The 15,373-nt window shown below is 38.7% G+C and overlaps 3 protein-coding genes across 3 annotated transcripts; all 3 read left to right on the plus strand.

Annotated features, from left to right (window-relative positions):
* The first annotated feature begins 44 nt into the window (after window positions 1–44).
* On the plus strand, window positions 45–10,119 carry LOC135636762 (RNA polymerase sigma factor sigF, chloroplastic-like). Its single transcript, XM_065148777.1, has 12 exons — window positions 45–205; window positions 499–644; window positions 897–1,024; window positions 1,132–1,371; window positions 1,464–1,719; window positions 1,806–2,036; window positions 2,517–2,657; window positions 3,182–3,373; window positions 3,952–5,332; window positions 9,432–9,495; window positions 9,582–9,839; window positions 9,936–10,119. Exons 1-9 carry the CDS (start codon window positions 121–123, stop codon window positions 4,240–4,242), a joined length of 1,710 nt encoding a protein of 569 aa, XP_065004849.1. The 5' UTR covers window positions 45–120; the 3' UTR covers window positions 4,243–5,332; window positions 9,432–9,495; window positions 9,582–9,839; window positions 9,936–10,119.
* On the plus strand, window positions 9,482–9,882 carry LOC135636477 (SNF1-related protein kinase regulatory subunit beta-3-like). The gene is made up of 2 exons (XM_065148165.1): window positions 9,482–9,495; window positions 9,555–9,882. The coding sequence occupies exons 1-2, from the start codon at window positions 9,482–9,484 to the stop codon at window positions 9,880–9,882; spliced, it is 342 nt and encodes a 113-aa protein (XP_065004237.1).
* An 896-nt stretch (window positions 10,120–11,015) lies between the features above and the next one.
* On the plus strand, window positions 11,016–11,876 carry LOC135635494 (probable lipid phosphate phosphatase beta). Its single transcript, XM_065146598.1, has one exon. It carries the CDS (start codon window positions 11,083–11,085, stop codon window positions 11,743–11,745), a length of 663 nt encoding a protein of 220 aa, XP_065002670.1. The 5' UTR covers window positions 11,016–11,082; the 3' UTR covers window positions 11,746–11,876.
* Window positions 11,877–15,373: the final 3,497 nt, after the last annotated feature.

The raw sequence follows: 15,373 nt of genomic DNA on the forward strand, positions 1-15,373 counted from the left end.
CGCCGTCCTCAGATCTTGCAAGAGGACATTTTTGTAATTAGATGCTTCGACTTTCTTCCCACATTCCCACACACACACACACAGCGCAAGAAACCCTTTCGAGTTCGAATCAAGGAGAAGATGGAAGCTGGTACGAGGCTCCTTTCTCCATCACCTCCGCCCAAGCAAGCAAGAACATACATTAGGAATCCTTCCTTCGGTTCAGGTTCGCAGCAGTTCCTTCTTCTTTTTGCTACTCTGTACTCATGTCTTGGATTCAAATCCTGTTTCTTGTGTCCTTGTGCAGTTTGTTCTCTACGCATGCTTATTTACTTAATCTACAGGCATTATCACATGGTGATCGTATTTTGAGTTGCTTCTGAGAGTGTGAAATGTTTACACTGATGTGGTCTTTGCTTTTTCATTGGTCGGTCTCCTACCAATAAGGCCGCTGTTTGCTTTAGGCAAATTTGGAGAACATTATCATCTTTCCAGACTCGTTGTCTAATTGTGATGCAGTTGCGAGGCTACATGATCAAGCTGTTCGGACAATTAGATCTGTGCCTGCTGCATCGGTTGTGCGTCCTGTTTCGGCATCAACTCTTTCAAAGGACCAACAGGATGATCGTAGAGCTAGTTTTAACAAGGATGAAAATAGAGCAACAGTGAGCATCTTTTGCCCCTTTTGGATCTCTATGCATTTTTTGCTTCTGCCTTTTCTGAGAATTTGTTGTATGCTTTTTCTATAACAACTTTGCTATCTGTCATAGTTCGCAATCTTTAGAAGACTACTGTCAATTAGCAGATCTTTTTTGATAAGCATAAGCTATGCTTTATAAATAAACTGTGAATAGCATGCATTTGTATATTAATGCTATTCATTTGTATATTAATGCTATTCATTTGTATATATGAAGGCAACACTGTTTAAACAGCTAACGGATGTTGGAAGTTCAGATAACAAAGAGAAGGAAGAGTATGATTTTGACCGACATCAGAGAGGATCTGAAGACCAATTGCTTTATCGTTCGGGTTTGTTGGATCCGTAAGAGAATCTTGGCTCACTCTTGTTGATGTGATCAGTTGTGAACCGATTTCTCAATACTGATATCCTAATAACAAACTTTTCTTTTTTAATCTTTTACAACTTAGATTCCCATCTTTCCACTGCAAGGAAAAATCCCTATTAGCGATGTCCATCGAACAAGAAGACAGTACTAAGTCTATAGGTCAAGATAAGAGAATGCAGTCCGCTAATGGTACAAATTTCATGACACTGGTGGATGTTCTCGCCCTTGCTACAAGAGCTACAATGGCCTCTAGAGAAGCCACATCACTGGCAGAAAAATCAAATATTTTAGCAGCACAGCTTCTTGAATCTCATTCTTCTCGGTTTGTTCTCAAGATCTGAGCTCTGTTTTATGACTAAAAGTGAATTGGATTATATATGATCTTATTTAGATTTTAACAAGACTCCTTGTCAGCTTAAATTATGATGGATCAACCAAGGAAACTGTGATCGAAGAAAAAATGACCGTCAGATCGAAACGATTGTTGAAGAGGCAGTCCAAGAAACTCAAAAGTTTCATCCTCGGAGATACTAGATCAGCAGCTGAAATTAACAAGAAGATAAATAGAAGTCTTGATTCAAATGACCCCCTTAGATCATTTTTATGGGGTCCTGAGACAAAGCAGCTGCTAACTGTTAAAGAAGAAAAGGACTTATTCGTCCAGATACAGGCATCTCTTGCTCTAAACCTTTGTTGAAAGCTTTACGTTTTTTTCATATGTTTGCTGAGATTATTGTGTTGCTTCCTGTGGCGTAGGATCTTATGAGATTGGAAGAAGTTCAACAGAGACTTCAGGTACAGTTTAATCGTGAACCAACATTGGCTGAGTGGGCTCAGTCTGTTGGAATGAGCTGTGATGTCCTGCGGTCCTTGATTTCTTCTGGGCGACGCAGCCGGGACAAGATGATCTATGCTAATTTCCGTCTTGTGGTGCATTTGGCTAGACAGTATGAAGGGAAGGGCCTCAAGTTTCGGGATCTATTGCAGGTTGACTGCACTTCCATATATTTATATGCTTATTAACAAAAATTTCTTACTTCTTTGGCTTATAAATTTTGATCGTCTGTGAGTTACTTCTCTGTGCCAAACAATTGCAATTTTAAATCTTTGGAAATTAATTCTTGTTTCTTATTTCATGGATATTCTACAGGAAAAACAGTCAAACACAAGAAAATTTGCTTCATGAAACTACAAACAAAATACTAAATAGTGGAGGAAAAAGAGATTTGATGTTAAGCTTGCAGAAGTGGTGGGGAGAGACACCATTGTGATTGGAGGGGAGAAAAAAATTCTAATTTTGTTACAAAGGGATACTGAAAATTTTGTGATACTTCTGCAGAAGATGATCTTAAATTATGTGTTCTTAGGGAACTTCATTGCTTGGAACTGCAGAATCATTTTGAAATTGTTTCTATATTTGCACGCTGGGATGTTTCCTTCAACTATCAACGATTATTGTTATTGTAGGAGGGAAGCAGGGGGCTGATGAAGAGTTTAGAGAAGTTCAAGCCCAATGCTGGCTGCAGGTTTCCGACTTATTCTTATTGGTGGATAAGACAATCAATTAGGAAGGCCATATTTCAGAATTCACGAATCATTCGTCTTCCGGTATGATATTTGGTTTGCCTAATCAGCTTTCTTCTTGCTTGAGGAAACTCAGCTTTTTGCTGAAGTTGCAAACGCTGAGAGATTTTACCTTTTAGCTTCACATCTGTCCGAGCTTTTCTTTTTTAATGAAAAGGAAGATTCTATTTCAGAAGACTCAGCTCCATCATAGGATGAACCATTAATATGAGTCAATTATTTGGATTAGTTCACTAGTGGAATTAATCCACCCAATAAAACAAGTTTCTCCAGTCGCCATTGCTAAAAATGAACCACACATCTGTTACAAAGCTCATTGCTTTGAGTTCAATGAATCTGGTGATTCTGAATCATAGGATTGGTCAATGTCACAGCGGATGAATCAAAATTTTCCATCTATGTCACTTTGAGTTAGTCTTATCTATAATGACTAACGAATCCAGAATTTTCAATTGCAACTAAACTAATTCTGTCAATTAGTTTGCCATTAGAATTTGATACCTTGTCAATGTTGTGATCTGTTTATGTTTCATATGCTACACATGCAGGATAACATTTATGCATTTCTAAAGGAGATAAAGTATGCGAGGAGACTGTGCATTCAAGAAGGCCGGCTCCCAACAAATGAAGAGATCGCAAAGCGGGTTGGCATCACAGTTAAGAAATTGGAAAAACTGCTCCTATACTTTAGAGATCCAGTATCAATTCAGGAACATGCTTGGCAGAATGTCACTTTTCAAGTAAGTTCATCAACCATTCAGTAAGGTCTGTGTTAACTAATTGCAAGCAAGAGAAATATATCTTTATCATTTTTAACATCTATTCACATACTTAGCAGTGGTGTTAAATGCAGCTACTCGGTGTTGGCTTTACAACATGTTGATAGTCATTCTAATAAGAAGTTAACCTTCCAATGCATGTGTTTTTCCATATCATTTCATACGATTCAATCCAATAGATAGCCCCCTATCTCCTTATCAATAAGGAGGCGATCCCATTCCTCACTATCCTCTAATTAAGCAATTCCTTTTCTAAATCAGTTTGATGGAGTTGGTTTAACATAGCTCATGGATTGATAATTCCAGAAAAGCAACTATTATCCATCTGCTGCTCTCAATTTCAAAGCAATGTATAATGGTTTTCTTCTCTCATTTGGTGTTAAAACCATTACACGTAAAAAGCTGTAGGTGAAATTTTTTCTTGCTTGCACGCATTCAGAGACATGGCTTTGGTTTTTTTATGAGATGAACGTCAAACTAATATGTTTTTTAATTAAATCTTATGGTGTATAGTTTTCCATGAATATTGATACTATCAGGAGATCACAGCAGACCCTGGGGTTGAGATTCCTGATCTTATCGTCGCGAAGCAGCTGATGAGACAGCATGTTCACGACATTCTAAAGACCTTGAAGCCAAGGGAGAGGAAGATAATTCAGTACCGGTTTGGAATGCATGAGAACAAGAAGAAGACTCTAAGCGAGATTGGCGATATATATGGCCTGTCGAATGAAAGGATACGACAGCTCGAGAGCCGAGCTCTGAACAAGCTGAAAGAGTGGTGCCTTACAACTCAAGGTCTAAAGGCGTACCGAGACTTGCTCGTCTGATCCTACCCATCTTCAACTTCCATACCCAGTCATCAAATTTACCTCCTTTACTGTATTTTGTCTGTCATCTGCTCCAATCCATCACATGCCTATAATCTACTGTACATAATGAGGAAGTCATGAATGGCTTTTAAGCTCATCATTTGCCTACGTTACTACCTATTGCCTCTGGTTGCTGTCTTTCAGCAGAGGAACAGATCTTGTGCGGTGATATGAATCTTCTAAGTAATTAATAGTGACAAAGAAGCAAAATGTTTGAGAACTAATCAAGAACAGATGACTGGGAAGAAACATAGAGGGGAAAGATGGATTGGTAGTGACAGCAGCTATAGATTCAAGCATCATCAGGAGTCTCATTTGCATCATCCTAAGCTGCACTGGCAAACATAGACTCTTCAAATCACATCCTGGAATACGGAAAGAAGTGAGAAGAAACAATAAGGATTACCTTTCCCTGGTCTTGTTTCTGAGCGCAGGAGCAACAGCAGCAACTAAACATGAGCATGAGCATGAGCAAGATCAAACTCTGATGCAACTCCAGTAGGACAGAGAAGCAGAATGGAGAGCCTTCCATCCGAAGCAAGTCGCACCGCTTCACCGTGCTGCGGCAACCGAATCACGTGGCTAGTCGGACGCGGTTGCGATGGATGGAAGCATTTGGGTTTCGACGCCCTGTAACCGAGTTTGAGATGGACTCACTCGGATAGGCCGATACGAACCTGAACCGGGTTCAATTCGAGTTCGAATGATTAGGTAATTAGCAGCGCTTTATACGTGGAGAAATGGACCGATACGTTATCCCAAGGAGAATAGTATATCCCGGTTCGGGTCACGCATACGAGGACGGGATCCGTTATCTCAACTCTGTCTGGGTTATAACCCCGAAACGGCGTTCCGTTTTCTTTGTGATACTCGCGGATCACCGATTCTGTTTGTTGGTTCTATATCCTCCTCTCCCCCGTGCCCTAATCCGAAGGAGAAAGGAGAAGCAAGGTCACAACCGGGTATCTTCCACAACCATCCACGGCCACCGGATGCCCTGAGGCAGAAGATTCGACGCCCTCGCCCACGGCCGGCCGACACAGCGACGGTATATCTTCTTCCTCTCCCAGTTTTTCCTTCTTTTAGTGTTTCCGATCGGCCCCACTTTCTTGGTACCTCCGACCCTCCTCCCTTTCGAATCACTTCTCCCTTCATCCTTTCACCTGCGTCCTTCCAGATCGAGGGCAGATTTCGATGGAAAATGGTGGGCGGTGGGATCCGTTTAGATTGTTCAGTTGTGGTTGATTGTATGACGGTTGTACCAGTGTTTGCTTTCACAAGTGATCGATATCTCTATCTCTAATGTTGCATGCCTAATTCTTCGATTGGCGATCGTTCGTTCCAGATTTTTCAGTTGGCATCGTTTTGTTCGGTGTATTCGTGCAATTTTGGGTATGATTTGGTTATTAACTATTCTTAGATATGATGCATTTTGTGATCGCTGTGAATTACATCGTTCTAAGTAGTAGTTAATTTAATTTATGACGTGAAGGTCGATATTCGACAAATAATCATGTTAGAAATAGCTATCACTGTTTTCTCACTTCACCTATGCATCCCGTGTCTGTGCTTTGAAACTTCTTTTAGTTTGTCTGACATAATGATCGATAACCATGTGTTTCAAACCGTGGATATAATTGATCTAAATACCTTAATTACAGTTTATTTTGGGTGTTTGCAACAGAGCTTACAAGAAGATATCTGAGTTTATTTTGGCATAGATGTTTCTATAATTATCATTTTGATTATGTAACTGATTGAATAGGTTTATTTCTTGGCAATTTTTTTCTTAGTTTACAGTTTTATTTATGTCAAACTATGACAACCTGGCATCCCTCATGATATTCAAATTTCAACTTGGTCATATTTGCTTCCTGTACTTTTCCTCAGATTATGTTTTGTGGTTGTGAATCTTCATAGCTATCCCATATTTCTTTTGGTTCGTTTAGACTTATGAGATGCTTCTCGATAGGTTACTTAATGGTCATTGTATTTGCTGTAATGAAAATTCTTATAATTGTTGGAGTAGGCAGTGCCTAGGAAGTGACAAACTGGATCCTCTATCTTGATCATTTTGCCTATTGATATATAATAGGACCGAGTTGCAATTTCTGTTTATCCGGGTCCCATTAAAGTTCTTTGATCTATACTTGTTTATTTTATTATGACCATAATTAAAATTTTTATGATTCACTGTTGTTCTTAACATGACATTGAGAACTTTTACAGTTATTATTGTCTTGAAAATGCATGCTTCTTTGGTTTCAACTAGTCTTGTGACTTCAACCTGTAATTGTTGGCTTAGAGTTCTCTTTTCCTATATCCTTTGCAATAATGTTCTTTTTTTGAGCTTAAGCCATCATTATTTTGCTTTTGTAGTGTTATCAGATTTCATAATTAGTTATAGATCTAGCACACATATCGAGTTAATCTACAATGTGAACTGACCAATACTGATGATGGCTTGCATATCAACCCTGATTTACATTGACAACAATAGTCCAGTGTTAGGAAAGCCACATTTATGCAAATAAAGAATGATTAAGATTTGGTGTAGGTAGAGCAAGAGGGAATCATTAGCCGTAGCTTTTGGAATAGTATTGTGAACAGAAATCTTTCAACTGAAGATATAGGACCTAAAATCTTCTGTTTTCAATTCCTTATCTCTTATACCCTTGCCCAAGGTACATGTTGCATGTTGTGTTCTTGTGACATGTCATACCAGTCAAATGCCCATGCACATGCAATGTTTGTAAATGGGCCTGGCATGAGGCACACACCTGTATCATGATGATGCCTTATTGTGACCACCAGTGATGATTATTATTGTTAGCGTGAAGGAGGATGGATTTATTGGACATGCATACACAATAAGAGGAGAAATGTTAACTGTAATCTGTTAACTGTAAATAAAGTATGAGCAGAAATTGTTCTCTTAGACATTTGATAATGTGAATAAATAGCATTTTGCCTGATCATTCACAAGTACTAAGCAATGTATAATAACTTGTAAAATATGTGAGTCAAGGCTTCCAAAGAGTCCATGATATTGGCATATGGCTTGTGTAGTTTTATGGCTGCAGTACAGCAGTCACGGATCACAGAGAGATCTCCGCAAAACCAGATTAATCCCTAGGGCCTGCATAGGTTTTTGTGCACCATGCCTTCATTCATGTCCTGTCATATCTAGTTATTATCTCTCATTTTTATTATTTAATATTTTAATGTTACTTATTACTTGTCTTTAGAATTGATTTTTGAATGGCTATATAGAAAGTTCTCCTTTCATATTGTGCCACATATGGTGCAATGCCTTTTTCTAAGGCTATTAATAGAATGCTATGAATCTGTGAGGATGATTGAAGTGGATAAAATAATTATTTTTGAACTGATTGATGTACAAAGAGGATAGGATCGATTTCAAAGCCGTTAGCATCTTCTGATGAGGAAATAGTTCAGGTGCTGCATTAGAGGTGTTGTTTCTCTCTTTTTCACATAGAAATGGTTCCAGGCATACATGAAATGTAGTTCTTATGTTATGTCTCTATAAATTACTAGCTTTACTATGGATTCAGAATGTGGAAATTATTGAGCCATTATTGTCTTAATCTGAGTTTTCTGTCACCAATGTGATGCTTGATTGTGGAGCTCAAGCCTCCGTTATTCAAGGTAGACTTCTGAGTTGTGGTTATTGATGAGATGCTGGAGTAAATCCACTGGTTACAAGTGATGTCTCTTGGACCAAATTGTTCCAGATTTCTAATGCAACCTATACTTGATCAAACACGATAATCCAATGGTAAAATTGCCTTCATATGTGATCTTTATATCCGGTCTAAGTTGAATTATATCCGGCCTTCTCAAAAATTTACCTTCTCGTTTGATATTTTAATTAAAAATAAAAAGGTCCTTTAGCGCATAAGGTTTCCACCGATACTATGTCTAAGGAGAGTCAATGCACACACCACCTTATCCTTGTAAGTGGAGAGGCTGTTTCTGCATCTGAAACCTTGGTCACCTATATTTCAAAAGCAACCTTATTGTGACACTAACACGCACCTTGTTATACAAATTAAATGATGAGAAATTCATTTACTTGCATTACCTAAACTGTCTAATAAAGCTTGCCAATAATTTTATAGTCTTATATGTGCATTGTCCATATCAGAGGGTTGTTGCAGTATTTTTTTGTTGTTGCATTGATAACAAAGAAACCAAGACCTTTGGTGACAATTCTATTATATGGGATGTTTGCATATATGCATTTCGGTGGTTCTCCCTCTGTCATCAAAAGTAATTTAGTTATTCATTACTAGGTTATTATTCTCTGTCTTTTATTTAAATTTTTTTAATTCTATGTATGCCAAAATTTAGACCCAGCCGATTTTTCTATGTTGGCATTTAATTTGGACTTGGAAATGACCGGGCAATACATTTAATTTGGACCGGGAAATGACCCAGTCTGGGTCCAGAACAAGGTTGTTGACTTGACAATCTCGGAAAAAGATGGATGTTGGATGAACAATACCTTGTTGGTTCCATGAGCTCATACTGTAGTTAACACTTTTGTCTGCCTTGATAAATAATCATCATTTCCAGTTTCTTCAATAAATTATCTTTTCTACAATTGATTTTGTTAATCTGAACTTGGCTGGAACTCAGAACAGTCCCTTCGGTGGTGAAGACAGTTTTTAAAGCATAAAGGCTCCATTTCAGCTAAATTCTATGATCAAATTAGTTATGATTGGGGAAAGCTTTGGTAATAATGTTCTTGAAGCATGATATACTCATGACACTAAGATGCCGATTATATATATGTGTACATTGGTTTATTAGTTGTTTTTGCATTGCTCTGGTGTTATTTGTCTTTTGATCTTGGGCTTCCACAGAAATGAGATTTACCATTTATTTAAAATCTGAAAATGCTGATTAGATCTGGTCATGCTTAGCTTCTGATTGGTATCAAATTCTATTTCATTGGTCACAACCATCTCAAACTTGACCTTATGACATATTTTCTCTTTAAATTTTGTGCTAAAACTGGATGCTTATTTTCGTTTTCATCATGAAAAATTCTGTAGTGCACCTAAGGATTTTCTTTGCTTATTTTTTATCTTGATCAACATGATGATTTGGTATTCTTACAGGCTTACTACCATCACTGTAAGTCAGTTTTCCTGAATCATGGATCGCCCAAATGGAAATGATCATGTAGGTGCCGATTCTTAGCTCAATTATTCTTTGATAAACTTTTTTTGCATTTTCAACAGAAAGTTCATGTTGCAGGAAGGAGTCAGCGTCGTAGGTTTCGAAGTTCCAAGATCACCCGATTCAAGCTACAACAACCCTGTAGCAGGAAATGAAGATGAAGCCCGAGAGCCTCCACTTGTCCCTGCCCATCTGCACCACACCTCGCTGAACTACCCACCCAGCCAAGACGATCCAAGTAGTATCTCAGTTCCCCAAAACGTGATTCTTAATCACCTCTACATTGAGAACCGGGATGGCCCAAGATCTGTTGTAGCTATGGGAATTACCCACCGTTTCCGATCGAAGTACGTGACCGTTGTGCTTTATAAGCCGGTTCAGCGAAGGTGAACATGACAATTGACCATTTATTTTCTTTTTCTGGCTATTGGGTGAATATTCAGGAAAAGCTGACTGCTGTGGCTGTGACCAACCGACCAAGTAAAATCCCACCTCACTGACTGCTCATCTACGTAAAATTGAACTTAATTCTCTCCATTCATCTTCCTAGGTTTGTCTTCTTATATGGGGTTTTTCTGTATGTTACTGTGGCGGTTGGTCTGCTATTGAAGTCACTTTATTATTGCATTCTTCATCCTGTTACTTGTGTGGCCCTGTGTAATTTTGTCTTCTCAATCTGTGATGCCATGCCATGCCTTTTTTGTTTTGGTAACTAGTGCTGATGAACTCAGAGAGATGTGGCTTTTTGTCCAGATTCAGATTTTAAACGGGTCAGATGATAATAAACTATCAATTTTCTGTAAAATTTCAAGTGATGCAAACAGGTTAAAAGACAAACAGGACTGATGGACTCGGTGAAACCAGTTTGGCTTATTCCAGTTTTCCAATAGCTTGATCTGCGTTAGGTTTGGGAACTTGGGAGGGAATTTATACATGTACTAACTAATCAAGTAAAATTTAAGTGCATCTTGATTCAATTTCGACCCAATTTTACTTAAAAATGATGGTTTTTAATTTTATCTTTTTCGGAAGAGATTTTTCTACCCAATTTTACTTAAAAATGATGGCTTCTAATTTTATCTTTTATCTTTTCCGGAAGAGGTTTTACAGCGCTTTGCGTTGGCATTTGTTCATCGTTAACTTTGAAAATGTTATATATATATATATATATATATATATAATCTTGATTTTAGTATCATCTCACATTTTTTTTATTAATAACCTTCCTTTTTCAATTTGAAACCATTTGCAGCCATAGGCACCATATGCAACTAACTATATGCTTCTATGTTCAACAAGTGGATCTATAATCGAAAATGTCTCATATGTTACACTTGCACACAGACTTAGATTTCTATCTCATTTTCCCACTCATATATTACTCAATCCCACAACTTCCTAACTTACGGCTTCATTTATTCGTCCTGATCTTGAATTTGGGAAGCAACACACATCGACGGAGACCGACCCGCACATTCACGGTCTAACTAAACCGGACCAATCCAGAACTTGGCCCATGGGTTCGTGCCCACCTACAACTCCACCGGTTTGGGACGAAAGAATCCAGAAGCCCTCGCGCGACCCGAGCCGATGGCTGCCGACGCTCCGACGTCCGCGGCCGCCTCTGTCGTCGCTTCCCGTCCTTCCATCCTCCGCCGGTTGGTCGCGCTCGACACCGCCCTGTCCCTCCGCGTCCACTCCTTCTGCCGCCCCGTTCCCCGCCCCCTCCTCAAAGCCCTCGAGATCTCCGGCGATGGCCGCTTCTGGTTCCCCATCCCCATCGCCCTCCTTCCCCTCTCCTCCGCCTCTGGCGCCGCCTACTCCCTCTTCCTCGGCCTTCTTCTCGGTTCCCTCCTTGACCTCCTCCTCGTTGGCCTCATCAAGCACCTCGTCCGCCGCCCCCGGCCTGTCTACAACAAGGGCATGAGCCTCACTTTCGCCGTCGACCACTGGTCCTTTCCCAGTGGCCACTCCTCCCGGGTCTTCTTCATCGCCGCCTTCCTCCGCCTCTCCTCCGCCTCCCTCCGCCGCGTCCTTCTCTTCGACGGCCCCATCGCGCCCGCCCGCCGCTGGATCGAGGACTACTACGACGGCGAGCTGGCCGAGCTCCTGGTGTGGATCGTTTCAACCTGGTCGGTGGCCACGTCGACTTCTCGCGTCCTCCTCGGTAGGCATTTCGTTCTTGATGTTATTGCTGGGGCATTCTTGGGCATCTTGGAAGCTCTGCTTGTACTCAATTTCTTGCATCTGTAGCCATCATGCTATTATTGTTTGATGGGAGATAGGATTTTTTTTTTCCAATCTAAATCATAATGTGCCTCCAGTTTTGTCTTATATCTTTATGGATACTATTTATAAAACTAAACATCTAAAGTTATTTATCACTTCTCAATTCTTGCAACCTTGCAAATGATTTTGTAGATTCAGTAACATAATTAGAGATAGTGTACAAATGTTGGCTATTCTTGGATGAGTCTACTACAAAGACGAATGCAATGCTTATGATTCTAATGCATAGTAAGAGGTATATTTGAGGGGAAAACAATGCACGCACACGCTTGCATTGTGGGTGTGCTTACCACACCCTATTATTATATAATTTGGGTTACTGATTCAGAACCAATTAGTTTATTTTTTTCTTTAAATAAATTTAATTAGTTTAAGGATATTTTAAGTTGTGATAACATAAGAGAAAAAGAAAGCAAATGCAGAAAAAAAAAAGGAAATCTATACAAATATGAAAATCGATCAATCAAGAATATCATTAGAAAGATTATTTTTCAAATCAAATCAGAATTATTACCTTATTCAATTCAAAGGGAACATATTATATATTTGATTTGATACAATTATAAGTTTTCTTGTTTTTGTACTTGAGTCTATTAAAAAGAGCTAGAACATTGTAACACATCAATTAGAATTGGATTAATGACCTGAGTTCTTTTTTCGCCTTGTGTGTGTGTGTGATGCAAAGTACTTGTTTTTGATGGAATGATTTCATCGTCAACGTGTGGAGGTGCAAGACCATCCTAGGAGTCCTAAGCCAGAACGATTCTGATAGTTATCTTTTAATTTTTTCTATTATATTAAGATTACTATTTTTCTCTTCTTTTTTTCTATTCCACTATTGTAAAAAAAATCTCATTGTTTCTCATTCTACATCGCTGATCTTCCATCTAAATTGAATTACGATGCAAATAATATCTCTTAGGAGATGATTTTCTTAATCTTCAAACTGTTTCTCACCAGAAATAGCAAATTCTGATGCATCGGCAATATGAGAAGAGCAACTTAGAGGTGAATCTCAGGACTCTGTCCGCATCAGTCACTACAAAGTGTAGAATCATTTGTCTTATATAAGATCAAAAAAATCTTTACTGGTGATACTACGATAGATGGGTAATCAATTTCTTGTAGTGATTAGACACACATGACAAAAGTGTTACCATCTGAAGGGAAGGCTCGGCTTCCGATAGGTTAGAAGAACTAACTATAAGATATTACAAGGGACATGACTTCAAAGAATAGAGGCTAATGATATGTTAGCAATGACTTTTAGTATGACTTCCTTGCCCCAAGGTGGTGTCTACTGTTTAGAATTTAAAATTATGAGGTATTTACCATAATTCTTATCTTCATATTCCTTTTTATTACTAATCAATGCATTATTTTGTTTTCCTTGTTCTTCATCATTGTAAACCTCCTCTTTTGCTTTAACTTTATTCTTTTTTTTTTCTTGTTCATTATGGATCGTTTTTCATCCAGATAATATTACAGATCAAATTTGAAGATAGATTAGAGCAGATAAAAAATGGCTTCTTCTTGTTCTGTCTTCCTTTTCATCTGTCTTTGACATCCACAATTGTCTGCATGTCATGTAATTATGCAGTCTGACCTGGATACTTGATATTTTCCCCTGGTTTGGATAACATAAAAACTCCATCATCCTCCAAGTTCTCAAGTCAGAATCTTTTCTACTTGTTCTGTATATATATATATATATATATATATATATATATATCTACATGTCTGGTGAAAGAAAAAGTAGATATTATTTTTTCATAAGTTACCATTTTGCCTCTTTACAAGTTCATGTTGAACTGCATGTACTTGACACTACTTTTTTTATTATTATTGGATAAACTATTATATCTTCTGCTCTCATCTTTGCATGGTCCTATTCATATTAAGGGCTTGTTCTCCTCATTGTTAAGTACATTTGTAGTCAATTGTTTTTGCATTAGTGCTACATGATATCAGAGTTCTCTTGGAACCAGGAAAAACATCATCCTATGCATGTCAGATGCTACTCTTGGCACTCAGTGCACTTGATTTGTGTTTTTTCCCCCTTTTTTCTTTCTTTTACAAGGTTGATTGGTGTTATGCTTCTTTTGCCTATTGTCAAATTCTGGACTCGAGTTCTCCATACCGCATATGGTTGTGCCAGAGGTGTTTCAGGTGTAATTGTAGAATTCAACATCTTGACTGAAGGCACCAAACTGATAATTGAAATTTCTAAAGTTTCTTTATGATCTTTAAAATCAATGTGCTCAACATTATTATCAGTTTACATGTATGAACCAATCTATCCTGCTATCATCACAGTTGCATATATACCTTCTCTTTCCTTTTTTCTGTTATGTATTTTGTCAACTGTACCTTTACAAAGTGTTATTCAATTATGAAGTTGCAAAAGATTAACAAACAAAACAAGTTATAGTGTTCTGTGCTAATTAAAGTGGAGCAAGTATGTTATAAGTCAAGTAGCAGCTTTTTCTTCCTTTGAATTATCCATGCAAATGCCAGCTAAAATGCTATGGCAGCTGTGTTCTTCATCCACATGGCTTACTTTGTCATTTTTCTCTGTAACAACTGGAGTTTATGACCCACCCCTCGGACACCTCCTTGATCTATAAATACTTTAGCAGCCTTTCAAACCGTCCATCACAAGCACTTGGTAGTTCTCTCGGTTAAGTGATTCTGACTGCAATTGTTATAGCATCAGAAGCCATGGCTTCCAAAGTCTTTTTTTGCATTTGGTAGTTCAAAGTCAGCTAGTCTCTTCCTCACCCTCAACCTGCTCTTTCCTGCATTCACCAGTGCCTGTGGCACTACTAGTACTAGCACAAACCCTAGCCCTAAGCCCCGTGGCAGTGGCAAATGCCTCGTTGACACCCTCAAACTGGCCACCTATGCCAATGTGTGGAATGGCCTTATGACTGTTGCCATTGGCAAGTTTCCGAAGCAGCCATGTCAATGCTGCACTCTCATCAACGGTGTCATTGACCTCAACACCACCGTGTGCCTTTGCACTGCCCCAAAGGCCAATGTTCTGGGCATTCATCTAAACCTCCTCATCAATCTCAGCTTGCTTTTCAACTACTGCGGCAAGAAGGTCCCCTCGGAATTCCAGCGCTTGTAATCCACAGAGACATCATCTCAGCAGTCTGTCCCTGTAGTTCTTGTGTGTTTTCTTTTTCTTTCCTGTTTTGTGGAGCAGCTTCTTTGATTTGCTTTGATGTTAAAGCAGCAGGACATGAAAGCAAAGACGAAGAGGTGTTGATGTGGTGTCAATTTGCTGCTGCTTGTAATTTATTTCTGGTTCTTAATTCAAAGCTTGTGCAATTTTTTGGGTCATTGTGAGATCAGTGTTTTGATGGTTCCTGCTTTAGTAGGTTATGTTGATTGTAGACAGACATCAGAATGTACTACTGCTGCTTGAGACATAGCTGCTAACAGATCTTTGAGTGCCTGCCCTGAGATATTCACAAACTGCTTTGATTCTATTAAAGCTCTCACTCGTGCCATAGATAGAGATGTCCTGGCAATCACATCAAGGAAGAATCCTTTCTACATGTAGCTGAACTCACATCTTAGTACA

This window comes from Musa acuminata, chromosome BXJ3-4 (assembly GCF_036884655.1).
Source record: "Musa acuminata AAA Group cultivar baxijiao chromosome BXJ3-4, Cavendish_Baxijiao_AAA, whole genome shotgun sequence".
In the NCBI taxonomy this organism is placed as follows: domain Eukaryota; kingdom Viridiplantae; phylum Streptophyta; class Magnoliopsida; order Zingiberales; family Musaceae; genus Musa; species Musa acuminata.

Excerpts from the sequence above, each read along its gene's own strand:
- LOC135635494 (XM_065146598.1), top strand. The coding sequence starts at position 11,083 with ATGGCTGCCGACGCTCCGACGTCCGCGGCCGCCTCTGTCGTCGCTTCC.
- LOC135636762 (XM_065148777.1), top strand. The coding sequence starts at position 121 with ATGGAAGCTGGTACGAGGCTCCTTTCTCCATCACCTCCGCCCAAGCAA. Across the intron at positions 645-896 it reads AGGATGAAAATAGAGCAACA|GCAACACTGTTTAAACAGCT; the intron begins GTGAGCATCTTT and ends GTATATATGAAG. Across the intron at positions 2,658-3,181 it reads CACGAATCATTCGTCTTCCG|GATAACATTTATGCATTTCT; the intron begins GTATGATATTTG and ends CTACACATGCAG.